The sequence below is a fragment of the Biomphalaria glabrata genome, chromosome 16, assembly GCF_947242115.1.
Source record: "Biomphalaria glabrata chromosome 16, xgBioGlab47.1, whole genome shotgun sequence".
Lineage (NCBI taxonomy): Eukaryota > Metazoa > Mollusca > Gastropoda > Planorbidae > Biomphalaria > Biomphalaria glabrata.
In genome coordinates, this window is record NC_074726.1 from 28,694,591 (window position 1) to 28,713,389 (window position 18,799).

The 18,799-nt window shown below is 38.7% G+C and overlaps 1 protein-coding gene across 1 annotated transcript in view; it reads left to right on the forward strand.

Moving 5' to 3' along the window:
- LOC106069792 (uncharacterized) overlaps positions 1 to 18,799 on the forward strand; it is a 39,298-nt gene that overhangs the window by 7,361 nt on the left and 13,138 nt on the right. The window contains exon 2 of the mRNA XM_056014788.1: positions 15,036 to 16,423. Within this exon, the coding sequence (XP_055870763.1) occupies positions 15,057 to 16,423 (1,367 nt within the window). The 5' untranslated portion in view covers positions 15,036 to 15,056. The remainder of the gene's footprint in view (positions 1 to 15,035; positions 16,424 to 18,799) is intronic.

Here is an 18,799-nt window from a genome sequence, read left to right on the forward strand (position 1 = left end):
TGGTTCGATTGTTGTTTTTTGTTTTGTTTTGTTTATTCGTTAGTTTTTGTTTTGTATTTTACAGAAAGGTAACAATTAAGACATCAAGGGATTAAAATTGGCTTTAAAAAAATACTACCATAGCCACCACGGCGCCAATGCAATATTTATAAACATGCAGGCCTGAACATTTTACTGCGACGTCGCAACTTGTGGGCGGTTTAGACCAATAGTTCGCTAGAGGTCCATACTGACCTGAGCTAATGGAATTTTTCTTGCAGAATGTTACATTGTTTTAAAATAAATTTATAAACGCCATGAATACTAAGACATATGTATTAAAAACGTAATTATTCCCCCTAAGATCTATTAATAGATACGAAGATTTTAACAGGAGATGGTTGAAAAATCCGAGAAAGACAGCTAAAAGATAAATAAAGCAACATTAGATGACGTCATCTTTATTATATGCTAGAGTGATTTCCATTGAAGCAAAAAAAAAAAAGCGCTATATTACATAAGTGTAAAAATTAGATGGTTTACCGTATAAGAAGGGAAGAGGGAAAAAAAAAAGAAGAGAGAAGGAAGTTATGATTAAGTTAAAATATTGTCTGTCAGAGATTTTTTAAAAACGAGATGGGTAGGGCTGGGTTGGCAAGCAGGAAGCCGACACAACAGACTAGAGATTTTTTGTTTTCTGGTTTGGAGTTTTGTTTTTAATTCAACTTATCTTCTTATCTTATCTTATGAAATACAGACGTTACTTCAGAAAAAAAGAAGATGATTACGTTCTACGCGTCTTGCATCTAGTCATGCATGTTAACCTATGACTTGAATTCTGCCAAGTCATTGGTTTTCCTGGCTGACTCAGGCAACCCATTCCATGCTCTAATAGTACGGACTTGAGCTTGATTGTGTTCACTTGAAAAACTTTTTGATATGTTTTTGTCTCCTAGTACAAGAGACGGACTTTGAAGTACATTATATGTACATCCTGTCTCCTAGTACAGGATACGGACTTTGAAGTACATTATATGTACATCCTGTCTCCTAGTACAGGATACGGACTTTGAAGTACATTATATGTACATCCTGTCTCCTAGTACAGGATACGGACTTTGAAGTACATTATATGTACATCCTGTCTCCTAGTACAGGATTCGGCCTTTGAAGTACATTATATGTACATCCTGTCTCCTAGTACAAGATACGGCCTTTGAAGTACATTATATGTACATCCTGTCTCCTAGTACAGGATTCGGCCTTTGAAGTACATTATATGTACATCCTGTCTCCTAGTACAAGATACGGCCTTTGAAGTACATTATATGTACATCCTGTCTCCTAGTACAGGATACGGCCTTTGAAGTACATTATATGTACATCCTGTCTCCTAGTACAGGATACGGACTTTGAAGTACATTATATGTACATCCTGTCTCCTACTACAAGATACGGACTTTGAAGTACATTATACATATACATCCTGTCTCCAAAGACAATGGATGCGCCAAGATGAATCACTGGTGCAGAGGCGGCCTTTGACCTAACGTGGCAACCTGGACGAGTTTCATGCGCGGGGGCTAACCAGTGGAGGACTGGGTATTAAAATCGGCCCTGGCATTTCTATACAATCCGGCCCACAAATTGTATATATCATATGATGGACATCCAATTCTAGGTCTAGCTGTCCTCAAAATCATTCTGGTTTGATAATGCATCGATAACTGAACTAATGCATAAAATGAAACTCTGTATCTTTATAAGAAACAATGTAGGTCGTATGGTGCTTTCTAATCGCTAAAAGTGTGGGCCCTAAAAGGATGAAGCCTCCTAGTCACCCTGTCTACGGGTGTAGACTATTATTTCGGAAAATGTGTTAGATAAAGCTAGCATTACACTGTAGAGTTTATAAAGAACGCTCAAGGGGACCCTTTTACAAGAGAATACTATAAACCTTTAACATTTGAAAACATTCGAGAATGGCATTCATGAGTCTCTTTTGGGTGGCCCGACCGGACCATTTGGGTACCGGCCCACCGGGCGATAGCCCAAATGCCCATATAGCCAGTCCGCCCCTGGGGCTAAGCCTAACTTTGGCATAGAGGACCGGATGATGTGCGTAACGTATCAGACAGGACTGTGCGTAATGTATCAGACAGGACTGTGCGTAACGTATCAGACAGGACTGTGCGTAACGTATCAGACAGGACTGTGCGTAACGTATCAAACAGGACTGTGCGTAACGTGTCAGACAGGACTGTGCGTAACGTGTCCGACAGGACTGTGCGTAACGTGTCAGACAGGACTGTGCGTAACGTGTCAGACAGGACTGTGCGTAACGTATCAGACAGGACTGTGCGTAACGTATCAGACAGGACTGTGCGTAATGTATCAGACAGGACTGTGCGTAATGTATCAGACAGGACTGTGCGTAACGTATCAGACAGGACTGTGCGTAACGTATCAGACAGGACTGTGCGTAACGTATCAGACAGGACTGTGCGTAACGTATCAGACAGGACTTTGGTTGAAGAGCTTGTCACCAGTGCCAAACGTTGCCTCTGGCTGATGGAGACTGCCTCTAATTAAGTTTTGCAGAAGATCTACAGTGACTTAACAGTCTAGAGCAGCAAACTTTGCTACAGTTACAGAAAACGAATGACTCTGACGGCTTTTGATGCTTCACACTCTTGAAACTAACATTGTTTATTTACAGCGTATAAGTTGCATATCTCTTAAGCAAAAATAACATTGTACGAGAGGTCTCGGGTTTAAACCTCAGCAAAGACTGGGGATTTTGAATTTCTTGATGTTTAGGCCCCCTTTTGAGACCACCCTGCTTCGTGGTACCTGATAATAGTTTAATAATAATAATTATGGCTTTTATATAGCGCTACTTTCATGCTTATAGCATGCTCAGAGCGCTTTGGTCCAATCTCAGTTGTGGACCAGTGGGGGGAGGGGTATCTAGGAATAGGTTTTCCGTGCTGCCTTTAGACAGCTCAGTAAACACAACTCTACCCGAGTCGGGTGTGGAGCATCGAGCCCCCTTCAAAGGTAGCCAAGACAAGCCAAGTTAAAGCGTACTTAGCCTCTAGACCACGCTAAGGGCGATTGGTCGTTGTGCTGGTCACATGACACCCTGCTTGGTAACCGTAGGCTACAGAATCAGACATTCTTAACATCATTTGCCCTATACATCGCAAGGTCTGATTTTTAAAGGGTACACAATGGAAGCAATCATCTTGTTCAGCAGTCTGTATGAAACGAACCTGATAGTATTTTTACAAAACTTGTGTTAACTCTGTCTGTCTGTCTGTCTGGGATGATTCTTTGACATGTTTTTTCTCTCTCTTCCCATTCTCGGATCAAGTTAAAATTTTGCACAATTATTCGTAGTCGATGACAATACACGAATCGATCAAATTTTGTTTTATATACAGAAAGTGTTAATACTTGATATATGTAAGTTATAGTCCTTAGTCATTGTGAGTTATGTGTCTTTTGTTGTGAGCAAAGTTTTTCCGCCTAAGATGGCGTCCAGTGTTGAATGATTAAAAGTGTTCCCTACAAATTTTCCAAAACGAACACATGGCAGAAACAGAAAGGGGAAGTTAAACCTAGCAGTATTGACACATATGGTAGTAATTGTGCATTTTCCCCAGTAGATATATTGCTTGTGATAATGGCCAATACGTCATTGCGAACGGAAGTTGTCATAGGTTATTTTTAGCTTTAAGTAAACATAATGAATAATGGCAACCATATGTCCGACTTCACCTTTAAATTATTTTTTTTCTCATCGTATTTTATGTCACAATGTGTTTAATTGGATTAAAGTTAGATAATTACATCGATGCTAGAAGTTAATCAGGGTGTGTTTTCATGCGAACATTTCATTAGCAACTAGATCTAGTTTTTATTTGTTTAAAGATATTATTGTCTTGGACGGTATCTATTTTTAGGGTCTATTTTCACATTTTTTTTTTGTAGATTTCTGTCTGACAACGTATAGGGCTATGATTTATCTGGAGGAAATTGTTTTTATATATGGCGGAAAAACTACAACCCCCCCCCCCCCAAAAAAAAAAACCGTTTTTATGCGTATTAGGTGTATTAAATAGAACACTAATTGTGGTAAAGTCTGCCGTTCTAGAATTGGCTTGATTAGCCACACCAGATTCTGCCCCGTCTCAAGATTAAGCCAAAACCAGTGACTCATTTGGGCGAAAACCATTGCCTTTCGAGACAAAAGGAGCCATATATCAACTCAGTCTGTCTGTCTGTATGGTAACAAGCTTGTGCACGTCTCAAATCGGTGTCCGATGTGTCATAAATACAGCAGATAAATTATTTAAGAACAATATCCAACGGTTTGAGTAAAATGACATAAGAAGTTTAAATATTTAAACATTTAAATTCATACCATCCGAACATTTTTTTCTTCTCTAACAAGAGCGCCATGTTGGTCGTGTGCCCGGGCGCAATAAACACCTTGGCCGACATTGGTTGCTAGGCCACTGCTTTGTGCTTTGTTTTAATCACAGGCCACTGATGTATGCTTTGTTTTAATCACAGGCCACTGATGTATGCTTTGTTTTAATCAGAGGCCACTGATGTATGCTTTGTTTTAATCACAGGCCACTGCTTTATGCTTTGTTTTAATCAGAGGCCACTGCTTTATGCTTTGTTTTAATCACAGGCCACTGCTTTGTGCTTTGTTTTCATCACAGGCCACTGCTTTATGCTTTGTTTTAATCACAGGCCACTGCTTTATGCTTTGTTTTAATCACAGGCCACTGCTTTATGCTTTGTTTTAATCACAGGCCACTGCTTTATGCTTTGTTTTAATCACAGGCCACTGTTTTATGCTTTGTTTTAATCACAGGCCACTGCTTTATGCTTTGTTTTAATCAGATGCAACTGCTTTATGCTTTGTTTTAATCAGATGCAACTGCTTTTTGCTTTGTTTTAATCACAGGTCACTGCTTAATGCTTTGTTTTAATCACAGGCCACTGCTTTATGCTTTGTTTTAATCACAGGCCACTGCTTTATGCTTTGTTTTAATCAAAGGCCACTGCTTTATGCTTTGTTTTAATCAAAGGCCACTGCTTTATGCTTTGTTTTAATCACAGGCCACTGCTTTATGCTTTGTTTTAATCACAGGCCACTGCTTAATGCTTTGTTTTAATCAGAGGCCACTGCTTTATGCTTTGTTTTAATCAGAGGCCACTGCTTTATGCTTTGTTTTAATCACAGGTCACTGCTTTATGCTTTGTGTTAATCAGATGCAACTGCTTTATGCTTTGTTATAATCAAAGGCCACTGCTTTATGCTTTGTTATAATCAAAGGCCACTGCTTTATGCTTTGTTTTAATCCAGAGGCCACTGCTTTATGCAATATAAAAATACTTAATCCTCCCCCCCCCCCTGTTGAGACCTTACGATCATATGATGTCAAGATCATCAGTTTCTGTGGCCAGCACAACGACCAACCGCCTTGACGTTTCCCCCAGCCTCAGTCATTACCCAATAGAGTAGCCCAGAGGCGCCCTAAAGATCATAGAATTGCAATATCCCAGCCCTCCCTGGGATTTCAACCAGGGCCTCTCGGTTCTGAAGCCAAGCGCTGTACCATCAAGCCACCTCGCCCTCCATCGTTATATTACGTCCCTCGTAATAGCAACGCAAGCTACAGGCATCTCTAATATACAGTTGGCTAGATAGAACAAAAACAAGCTGTATTAAACTGAACTAATTAGTTTATCTTGCTCTATTTTAATATGCGCTACACAATAGCACTGGTCTATTCGTGATGTATTCAAATACAATAAGCAAGTGATCTCTATAACATAAAGTTTAAAAAATGCAAACATTAATCAGGATATTCGACTATTAATTTCGCAAAGTAATGAATGTCGTAATGAGCGCGATTCACTTTCTTGATATTTGAAAGATATGCTTGGATTCGATACCTGATAAGTAATAGGCATAAATCGATTTTTTTTTTTGTAATAGAGCTGTGAGTATTGCAGGATCTGGCTAGGAAGCGATACAAGTCGATACGAGGTTAAAAAAAATTGGCCAAAAGAACTCACAGCGAATACAAACTAATCTGGACCAAACTATTGCCATACATACATACATACATACATACATACATACATACATACATACATACATACACACATACATACATACATACATACATACATACATACATACATACATACATACATACATACACACATACGTACATACATACATACGTACATACATACTTACATGCATACATACATACATACATACATACATACATACATACATACATACATACATACATACATACATGCATACATACATACATACATGCATACATACATACATACATACATACATACATACATACACATACATACATACATACATACATACATACATACATACATACATACATACATACATACATACATACATACATACATGCACACATATGCTTTACTTTTTTGCTTTATATTTCAGATATTTATCTTTTCTTATAAAATACAGATGTTACTTCAAAAAAAAAAAGAAAATATTTACGTCCTACGCATTTCATGTGTGAATCTAGTCATGTATGTTAATTAATGACTTTAACTCTGCCAATTCGTTGTTTTTTCCTGGCTGATTCAGGCAACCCATCTACTCTCTAATGACACTAGGGAAGAAGGAGCACTTGTACGAATCTGTTCTAGCATAATAAAAAAACATATATATAGAGAGATAGATAGATAGATAGATTAATTGATTGATGATAGATAAGATAAGATAGATAAGATAGGCTGATAGATACGAAAGATAGATAGATAGATAGATAGATAGATACAGCAGTACACAAACAGCTTTAAAATATATGTCATAAATAGTCATGTTTATTCAGCATATTAAAGGTATTGTGTAGATAAATAAGTTTGGATATCATCAACTGTGAAACACTTGAGTCTTGTTTGCAGTCGAGGGTCAGCTATGTTAGACACTCAGTATTATTAGACATAAGAGTAACCTGTCGAAGTCAGACAGCCATCAACACATACAAGGGCAATGCTATTATAACAGGCAACAGAAATGCAACCGTAATATCACAGCGACATAGCCTATAGACTGTTAGATAAGTTGCATTAAAAATGGCAAAGCTTTTTAAGCTGAAACAAAACTTCACATTTTCCCCCCTTTTATTCTTGTGGTTTCTCTTTCAGTGTTGTTTCAATAGCCGCACAAAAGCATGTCTATCATAGATTGTGATCTAAGCAAAAGTGCGGAGAGGTAATTATTTATGTTATTATTGAATGCTAAAGCTAAAAAGGATTGTGGGATTAGGTCTCAGGATGTAGATAATAGCCCCGCAAAGCATATGGAATTCTTATTGAGAGATGTGTCAATTCTATTTGAGTGTCTTGAGTCAAACGTGACGTCATGCTGTGACAATAATTTGACATTTTCTTTTGCCTTTCTATTTTTTTTAAATATTTATTTGTTCCGGGTTTAAATTTTCTGACATCATTTTTAAACATTTGTTTATTGTCGCCTTGGTAGATTGCGGGTACTAGTGAATAGGGGCCCTTTCTTTATCTGGTTGATGAGAAGTTATATACACTTTTTTATATGCTGTTGTTTGATGATTAAATACACACAAAGCAGATAATAGTTGCGTCTTTATTCCATATTTCTATGATATACATCAGAAAAGTACAGAACTATCTTAGACTCGTTGTAACGGACAGAATTATTATTGTGGTAGCTACACTTCTATTATATATAGACTTTTGGTAACCAAAGATGAAGAAACACCATAAAGTTCATCAAAGTAGTAGTTCTCTCTCCTTCCACCCCTCCGAGGGGTCCCGGGTTCGAATCCTGGTGAAGACTGGGATTTTGTTTTATTTATAGATCCATAGAGCTGTTATGGAGTGTATGGTTTTTTTTTTTTGTTTTTTTTTTTGTGTTTCTATGGTGACGTTGGGAAGAGGACGGCGATTGGTTGTGAATGATGCACGATAGGTGGCGTTGTCGTCACTTGGTCTTATTTAAGACAGAAGGACAGAAGACTCCAGAACGTGAGACTGAAAGGTTTTGTTATTATAGTGAGTTAGATTTTGTTAAATAATATTACTACTAAAGTCTACTACATTTACTTGATCTCACGTCAAATTGATTTTGTCTATATTATAATAAAAGTTATATATAGTCTTGTTCACAAGGAAGTTAGTTCAAGTTAGTTCAAGTTGGTTCAAGTTAGTTCAAGTTAGTTCAAGCTAGTTCAAGTTAGTTCAAGTTAGTTCAAGCTAGTTCAAGCTAGTTCAAGCTAGTTCTAGTTAGTTCAAGCTAGTTCAAGTTAGTTCAAGCTAGTTCAAGTTAGTTCAAGCTAGTTCAAGCTAGTTCAAGTTAGTTCAAGTTAGTTCAAGCTAGTTCAAGTTAGTTCAAGCTAGTTCAACTTTTATTAGTTAAGAGCCATTATGCCTACAGTAGTTTATTTGTCTACCAGCAGTTTGGTGCTATAAGTCAACGACCGTAAGCTCCCCCCCTCCCCTCCCAGCTCTAATATGTACCTGACACTAGTTGGGGGAAAAGTAAAGGCGGTTGGCCGTTGTGCTGGCGACACGATGCCCTCGTAAACAAAGAACGTTTACATCGTATGCAAAATCTGAAAGAGGAGCTTTACTTTACTATATAATCCTCTGAAATAGTTAAAACTCGACTTTAATAGTAACATTTAGCCCCCGCCCCCCCCACCCCCCCACCCCCCACCCCCAACAAAAAAAAATTTTCAGAGTGATGAGGCTTCGTGACCCAAGACTAACACTGTCACTGCCATATCGCTCGATAGCTAGTGCCCTGGGATTACGCCCCTGCTTTATTCAGGGCTGGAGGTCTGGGACAGATTACGTGGAGCTGGGGGTGGTGGTGGCATGTTTCTATGCCCCGATTGAAACAAACTGACTGTCACAACATAATGCAAGCTTCTTCTGGGAATTCGGTTTTCCGAGCTGAACAGATATTTTCTGAACAAATTTGAAAAAAAAAAAAAACAACAACTAAACAAAACATGTCACTTACTTCGTCTGAAATATTATTTGCGTCGAATAAATTTTGAGTCAATTAAAAACTAAAAATTTGTTAATGGATTACACTGTTAACGACTGTGATCTATTTCAAACATATTGAAAACAAAAATATTTTTTTTTTAAATATTTGTCATGATCCATTAGGTATTACTGATGCAGCACACCCGACTGACAAATTTAAGTCACGACAGGGAGACAAACACTCAAGGACGTAAATATGTACACTGAGACACAGAGCCAGACACTCAGATGCACAAAGACACACAAAGACACACAAAGAAGAAGAGACACACAGAGACACACAGAATAAAGACACACAATGAAATAGAGAAACACACAAAATTAGAGACACAAATAGACACACAAAGAATTAGAGACACACAAAGAAATAGAGGTACAAAGAAGTACTGACACACAACGACACACAATGAAGTAGAGACACACAAAGACACACAAAGAAGTAGAGACACCTAAAGACTCACAACGACACACAAAGAAGTAGAGACATGCAAAGACACACAAAGAAGTAGACACAGAAAGACACACAAACAAAGAAATAGAAACACATAAAGAAGTAGAGACACACAAAGAAAAAGAGACATATAAAGAAGTAGAGACACACAAAAGAAGTAGAGACACACAAAAGAAGTAAGCCACATAAAAAATAGAGACACACAAAGAAGTAGAGACACACAAAGACACATTAAGAAGTAGAGACACTCAAAGAAAAAGAGACATTTAAAGAAGTAGAGACACACAAAAGAAGTAGAGACACACAAAAGAAGTAAGACACATAAAAAATAGAGACACACAAAGAAGTAGAGACACACAAAGACACATAAAGAAGTAGAGACACCCAAAGAAAAAGAGACATGTAAAGAAGTAGAGACACACAAAAAAGTAGAGACACACAAAAAAGTAGAGACACACAGAAAAGTAGTAGAGACATATAAAGAAACACAAAGAAGTAGACACGATATGTATATATAATAATATATATGGACTCGCTGACACATACCTATTGACACGCTCAGACACGCTCTGACATAACACACATGCAAACATATTATCAGACAAACGTACAGAGACAGGCTGACGCACACGCATTGACACACAGAAAGACACTCTGAAACCCGACACATACACATATTGACACAGACATACACACTCTGACACGGACACGTTTACAAATGTACACAGACACATAATGACACGCTAAAACACAGACACATATTGAAACGCTGACACACTGACAAACAAGGGAAAATATTACAGACCGTTACCATTCACTGTCCGTCGGGTAATTGCGCACTTCAGCTTTCAATATGAGGTAAAAAATAATAAAAGTCATTTCTCAACTAACTTTTATTCAAAACAAATTATCCCACTTTTGGAAATCTCCTTGGCCTGGGCTTAATAATGGACATCTCCTGGGCCTTTTAATTAACCCTTTACACACTGGACACATGTCTGCTTGTTGTTCTGAGATTGTGTGTTTTTTTTAATTTGACAAGTTTAAATTGTTGACACGGTGTTTAATTAATCGAAAGACTGGGGAAAATAGAGTTAAAAGAGGCTGAGTGAGAGAGAGAGAGAGAGAGAGAGAGAGAGAGAGAGTGGAGGATAGAGTGACAGAAAGAAAGACAAAGAAAGAAATAGATAGAGAGAAAGTGAGAAAGGAAGAATGAAAGAGTGACGGATTGTAATGAAAAACAGAGCAAGATAGAAAAAAGAGAAAAAGAGAGAGAATCAGTGAGAAAGAGAGAGAGAGAGAGATGAGATAGTCTGGAGAGACGATTTTAGAATGAGAGAGAGAAAGAGAGTATTGTTAATACCAATTTCGTCTGTTCATGAATCTGTAAATTTATCATGCAAAAAGGTTATATTATCTGACGCCATTACAGTTTCTATTTATAAACGTACAGCACCAGTTAGTGTTATGATTGTAAAAATGTTCTACGTTAAATGTTAAAAAGGTTATAAAAAAGGTTATATTACCTGCGAGCAATATCAACAGAGCGAATGCTTCTACAGTTTCGTATGTTGCTATTAATGAATGCATAGCACCAGTTAGTTTCATTAGTGTCAAGGTTTTTGTTTTAAAAAAGAAGGATTAGAACGAAAATGGAGAATAAAAACTGGGAACCCTAAAGGATGAAAGATGTCACAAGTCCTTTCTCCCTACTCTTTATAAGACCTAGAACCTGAGCGACTCTATTAGACCCCTGCAGGGAAATGCTAAAAAATTGTTGACTATCTCGATGGTGTAAGAAACTTTTCATACACCACAAGGGAAGTAAACTAAGAATTGTCAATTAGGTATTTCTAAGAGGAAAAAATAGGAACATTTTTGAAAACAAATATTTTGTTAGTTTTATTTACCTATGAGTATTGTTAATACCAATTTCGTCTATTATTACAAAAGTGCATTTATCATGCCAAAAAAAAAAAAAAAATTAAATCTGACGCCATTACAGTTTCTATTAGTAAATGTATCAGTATCAGTTAATGTTGTGATTTTAAAAATGTTATATAAAGTGAAAGTAATCCGTACAGTTTCATGTGTTTCTATTAATTAATGCACAGCACCAGTTAGTTTCATTAGTTTCAATGTTTTTGTTTTTTAAAAAATGGATACAGAACAAAGGATGGTCATTCAGATACAAAATAGTTCATACTATTTATAATGCAAAGCTCTCCACCCCCCCCCCTTTTCCTTAAATGCATCATAGCTTCACAATCCCAATATGCCTCTATCCAACACACCCTCCCCCCCAAACGCCAGTTGTTCAAATCAATCGAACAATTGACCCTGTGTGAGACACGCTACCCTGATCGCCAATGGGGCACAACTACCCCTAGAAAACATCACACTTCTAGAAACTTCCATTTTCTCTGTGGCGAACATGCCTCCTTGAGCGAGGCTCCGAGGCTTCTTAATGCAACATGTCTTCTAGTTGATTTGATGAGCTCGGAAAATCATTTCGATAATTATATTAACTGACATCAAGCTAATGACTCCAAAAAAACAACAACAAAAAACAACAAATGGCTACGACCAGGATAGGTTTTGACAGCCCTGGAATATAATAAAAAGCTTGATTATTTTGAATTATCTTGATTTAGGAGAAACTATTTTGACAACATTTGAATTCTAAGAGGTAAAACTATATACAATGATATTGATTTGGTCAGTGTGACCAGGGCCGGTCCTATCATTGCGGGGCCCTATTCGAAATGGATTGCGCGGGTCCTAGTCTGGGTAGGGATAACCATAATGTCAACATTAAGATTTTGTATTAGAAGATACATTAGTCTTAAATTTCATTACATGAAAGCTGACAATGCCGTTTTTTTTTTATCGCACAAAGGATTGGCAACACAAAATGACGATTTGGTCTATTTTTCTGAAGATTTTTATGACTTTTCAGGATATTTTTGATTTCAGAATATCTCCAGAACTTTTTGGTATATTTTGCAATTACATGAGATTTCTACTAGCCCCTAGAAAATCAGGAAGTTGCGAAAAAAAACGTGACTACATATAAGTTATAATGTTTTAATTCGATAATTTACACCTAGAATTAGCGCGGGGCCTATGAAAGTGCGGGGCCCACTGCGACCGTATAGGTTGCAGTGGCCTAAGTCCGGCCCTGTCAGTGTCCATCGTCATGTGTCCTGTATCCTGGGCTTAGTTTTTTTTGGTGTCCAGTGTTTACCTGTGTCCCAGGATTACTGTGTCCGATTTCCAGTGTCTGGTGTCAGCAGTCAAACGGTAATGTTTTGTGCGATAAGCTTGATGATCTTAATAACCTATAATAAGGCTAACTCAGACATTAAGTAAAATAAAAGAAAGGTATTCATTTTATAAACCAAAGCTTATATAGAGTGAGCTTGCTTCAGCTACTTTGAATTAATCATGTTATTTATTATTAATATATCTAGAACTCTATTATGTCTTTTACATAGCACGTTTTCCATGCTTTTATTGCATGTCTGTGGCATTTTATGTCTCGAGAGACGATCTTTCCCTTTGCAACTTCTTGTGTGACTAAAGAGGCCAATCCTTGATACACAGCTGCGATCGCAGGTTGGGCATATATAATCACCAGGTGCTGTTGTATTTTCACCCTTCTTTCTGCTTCTGTAGTGTATGGCATCTGCAAATCTGTGACCCTTCCTTTATGCTCTCTCTCCATGTGGATCTGTCCAGTGCCACCTCTTCCCAGTTGCCAGTGTCGATTTTGAAGAGCTTCATGTCGCGTTTGCATACATCCGTATAACGTAAAAGTGGGCGACCAGCGGCTCTCCTGCCTTCTATTAGATCGCCATACAGGATGTCCCGTGGAAGTCGACCTACTGGCATTCTACGAACGTGGCCAAGCCAGCCAAGGCGTCTGCTACTGATAACAGAGCGGATGTTCTGGCACCCTTCTGGTTGTAGCACTTCCTCATTGGTTATCTTATCTTGCCATCTTATTTTAAAGATCCGCCTTAGGCATCGGAGGTGGAAGACATTCATCTTTTTTTCCTGCCATGAGTAGGTTGACCATGTTTCACTTCCGTACAGCAAGGTGCTCAACACACAGGTCCGGTAGACTAGGGCTTAAGTACTGCTAGTCAGCAATATGTTGTCCCAGACTCTTTTCTGCAACCGTGACATGGTGGCCATTGCCTTGGCTATCCTGTTGTTTATGTTTTATTGCATATACCGTCGTAACTCGTCACGGTTGACCGCTCGTCTAGCGTTGGCCTGGGGCGATTTGCGTCGGCTGACTACACTCACACCACTACCCCCATCTGTGCCACCACCAGGTTTATAACAAATATATATATATATTTGTGAACATGTGTGGGGAGGGATTATCTGGAAGATTCTGCCTTTAGGCGCCCAACAAACGCCACTAGGATCTAGTTTAATCTCAAATTAAAACAAAAAATTCGTCTTTTTCGGGGTTGGAACTCAGCTCTTCATCTAGGTAAGCGGTTGTTGTTGTTTTTTACCACTCATCTATATATTACCACCCCGATTTGTAGATTTTGTAGCAATCTATTGCGTTTGCTTAAAATCTCACAGGAGTTAAACTTAATCAAAATGTATAAAACATATTTAATCTCCTCCGCAAGAGTTATATAGGCCAAGGGAAAGTGTAGATCTACTCAGGGCCGGATTTAAGGGAGGGCAGACTGGGCAACTGCCCCGAGGGATCTACAAGAAAGGGCCCCCTTTGCCCCCCACAATAAAGATATTCACATTTTTTTTTTACCGACAATGTTTTAAATCCTACGGTTGACCACACTGACGTGGTTAAGCAGGGTCCGCTTGCAGTCTGCTCGTAACACATAGAGTTGAAGCTAGGTGCTGAAACAAATGTGATACTTACATACATTAAATATAAATAAACAGCAGCACCAGGGACCAAGTTTTTAAATGAGAGAAAGTAGTGAATTAAATGCGACGAAAATAAAGGACTGCGCCTACCAAGGCTCGAACCAGTGACCCTGGTAACACAGCTCCGTATTTACGGCAGTGCATCAACCCACGGCCTTATCCTCCACAAAAAAAAAAAAAATAATATTTTTTTTTTTGATAATAAAATTTCCTTATTAAATATTTTTTTTTAAACGAAGGAACACGACACTGACTTAATAAGCACTCTGTTTCTTTCTTCTAAAATATGGCATGCTTTTAGATATAAGTAGTGTTATTTAGAAGTGGATTTTTCGACACTTTCAAAAGAGTGTTGGAGCCTACTTAAATCCGGCCCTACTTTTATAGTCTTTTAAGATACATTTTTATCATTCATTAAAACTATGAAAAAAATAGTGTTTGTTTTGCTATTATCCTTATGGATAATAAAGATTATTATTATTATTTTTTTTTTTTTTCATTATTATTACTATTTTTATTTTATTTTTATTATTATTTTTATTATTATTATTATTCACAGACATAGAAACCAGAAATCAGAATGTACTTCCGTCTTCACGCTTGTTTCCTTGGAGTTCTCTTTCTTCAGATTACAGCGGTAACCATGGTCAGCAGCGGAAAGGAATCTGCCACAGATGCGCTCGGGCAGAGCCAACAGTATGGCGACAATGCCATAAGCGTGCCAGAAGATGAACCCGATCCTGGCAGCGATGTTCTGGATACTGCTGAGCTTGAAAGACTTCGCACACAGCTTAGAAAGATCAGCGACTGGATGGACCAGATGTCGTCAAACTCCGCAAAAGGTCAACCAAAATTGTTTGAAAGGTTGTCCAGGGGAATACTCGACCGCATGCCGTTATCTTATGGGAAGCGCGATTCTGGATTTGAAAACAAGTTCGGCAAAGAATACGGCCCGGAGCTTTTAAGGACGGCCAAAGAAAGTCTTACAAAAGTTTCAGCAGCCACGGGGAACAAGTGTGACACGGACAATACTGGTTCTATAGGGACATTGAAAACATTTCTTGACACGCTTCTCCCGCAGCGTAATTTCGCGAAAGAGGTTAAAGATAAAACGTTGAACAGCGATCCCGAAAACAACAGAGATCCCAGTGACCCTATTGGGAAGAGGGATCGTCTGAACAGAATGCCACTGAGCTACGGAAAGAGAAACTGGGAAAGCTTCTTCAGCTCGATGCCGAGGCAGTCAAGGGGAAGACTGGAACGGATGCCGCTAACTTATGGGAAAAGATCGGGCGAACTCTTCCAGGTCGGCTGCTTGAAAGAAAACAGTAATGCCCCTATGGATTTTTCTGTTCAGAGGGATACAGAAGGCAACATCATTATTAGGTGCCGCCCTCAAAGCAGCTTCGATAGTTCGTACAACAAGGAGGACATTTTCACAACTAACGCCGATTTCTTGGAGACTGACGATTGGATGGACAAGAAAAGTCAGAAGGGCACATCTGTTCTAGACACCTGGACGCCATTAGTTCGAGTCCGGAGATCGAGATTGGAAGGCATGCCATTTGCTTACGGCAAGCGCTACACCGGCATGAACCCTACACATCTCAACCCAAATTCTGATCCGAGCTTTCAACGAGAGCCAAGTGTTGAACGCTTTCGCCCTACCGGATTAGACGCAGACGCCATAACAGTTCAGCAGAGGTCGCGTATGAACAGGATGCCCTTGACCTACGGGAAGAGGTCGTTCAGCTTACTCGATCTCGCCAATAAGAGGGGCCGTTTGGACAGAATGCCCTTGAACTTTGGCAAGAGGAACAACCTGTCTCCTCAGTACATTCCATTCGATTCAGATTCAAATTTAGAAACAGACTCAGAGCATAGTTTGAGTCAAAGTACAATAAAAAGTTTAGAAAAGCAACAAATAGATCAACAGCTTTCAAAAGGGTAAGTTCAGTGATTTTTTGCTTTTATTGAATCTATATATATAGTTCATAATAAGTCATCCCCATGAAAAAAAAAAACAAGAGGGGGGGGGAAACACGTTTTCACAGCTCGCTACGGATGGCTGCGCGCTGGACTGTCAAACCCTGCCCGCTCCCATCCCATGCGGGAGGTTTGGACTAGGAAGTAAACTATCGTCAACTCTAAAGGAACATCCGAAACATGTCAAACATTTTACAAACACTAAATAGCAGGGCCGGACTTAAGCATTGTGGGGCCCTATTCGAAACGGATTTCGCGGAGCCAAGTTCGGGTAGGGAAGCGGACAATAAGTCAAATTTAAGAGTTTGTATTAGAAAATAAATCCGTCTATGCATTTTATTCATTCTTTACTACGTACAGAATTACTTTACGAGCCTTGCGTGTAGCAAAGTCATACAGTATATCATAATAATTCTGTCTCCCACATAGATCCCGCTCAATAGCAAGAAATACCAAGTGTTTCAATCTATCAACGAGAATTGTTGACCTCAAGTAATTCTTCATTAGTTTGAGGCGCGAGAAGTTTCTTTCACCAGATTACACAATTACGGCCAATGCATAATGCTGTTTTTATCAATAGCGCGTAGGATTGACGTTTTCCATATTGAATGACACCCCAAAATGACATTTAAAAAAATGTATTTCCGTATATTTTAAGGACTTTTTCGTATATTTTGCAATTTCGGGAGATTTCCAGGAGCTCCTGGTAAATTGACAGGAGTGCGCGGGAAATCTGTTTTAAGTTATAAAATGGTTTAATTTAATAATTTATAAACCTTGAATTAGCGCGGTTTCCATGAAAGTGCGGATCCTACGGTCACATAGGCTGCAGTGGCCTAAGACCGGCCCTGCAAAATAGCGGCGTATGCTACGCCGCCGGTCGACTAGTAGCTTTTAAATAGCGCAACTTTTCTGCTTATAGCATGTTCAGTACGCTATGGTACAATCTCATTTGTAGAACAGTGGGAGAAGGTTTTCCGTGCTGCCTTTAGTCGCTCAGTAAATACAACTCTGCTCGAGCCGGGTGTCGAGCCCAAGCTTGTTAGGTAACCAAGCAGTTTAAGCATCTCAGCGGCCTCAGCCACACATCTCACAAATTCAATGACCTAAGTTTTTTATGAATCACATCGACTGTCACGATCGAAACACGTTGTGTATTAACATATTTTGTATTAACATATTGTGTACTAACTATATTGTGAACTAACATATTGTGAACTATCAAATTGTAAATTAACATATTGTGTATTAACATATTGTGTATTAACGTATTGTGATTAATAATAATAATAATAATAATAATAATAATAATAATATTGGCAATGTCTTCGAAACCAAAGATTAAGGAAGAGTGCAGTTTCACACGTCTAAGCAAGCCCAGTTGTGACCTACATATTTTTCCACAACTAATGCAGCAAAGTTGTTGTCCGTCGGTGTCTATTCAAGTTTTATTTACGTCTTCTGAGCCTGTCTTCAGTAAGTGCTTTCCTTTGGGTCCCTTGGCACTCCTCCCCCCCCCCCACCCCCAACGAAAACAAAATCCATCTTCAAGACATCAAACAGACAAACGATTTCCTTCCCTTAGATGTGCAGAAATACATTCTCCTCGAGTCTACAGCGTGCATCTCATCATAGTAAAAAAAACACAAGTATAGCAACAACAACAAAATAACAACACAATTTATGAAGGAGGTAGAGGATTAGTAGGGCCTACTGTTGTAGGAATGTTGCTACCAGGGGGGAATCCCAAGGGAAACGTCCCATGGGATGGAATGGGAAGGTATGAGACAGCACACATTTGTATTTCCCATGGAAGTCAGTACTTGATATTGTAAAATAAATTTAGGCTGAAATTCACAGCTGCTAAGTGCAACGAAATAGAAGCCATTCATCATCTATGTAATTGCATTGTGCTACGGGAAGGATTTCGGGTCTAAAGAATCATTTAGGTTTTCCTAGGTGTTTTAAAGGCTCTGTCTAGGTTTTTTCTCAATTTAACGAGCGGCAAACACTGCCAGACTGGCACATTGCGCATGCGCGCGGCTTGGCGTTCTGTAAATACAAAGCTAAGTTTAATCTGGTGCAATCTGTTTCGTTTTTGATTTTCATTCTGAGTTGAAAATTTCAAACAGTTTGTGAAGGCAGAAGGGCAGACACTTGAAATCACGTAGTCACTGAGTAGAGGCCGTGTAAACGTAGCACCTCAAAATGGCCGCCAAAAAAATGAGTTCCGTAAGGTGACTAAAACTAGACCTAAACGTTATATATTTAATGGTTTTATTTGAACTCTATTCCAGATTAATATTATAATGGGAATCTCATAAGATGGGACGGGAC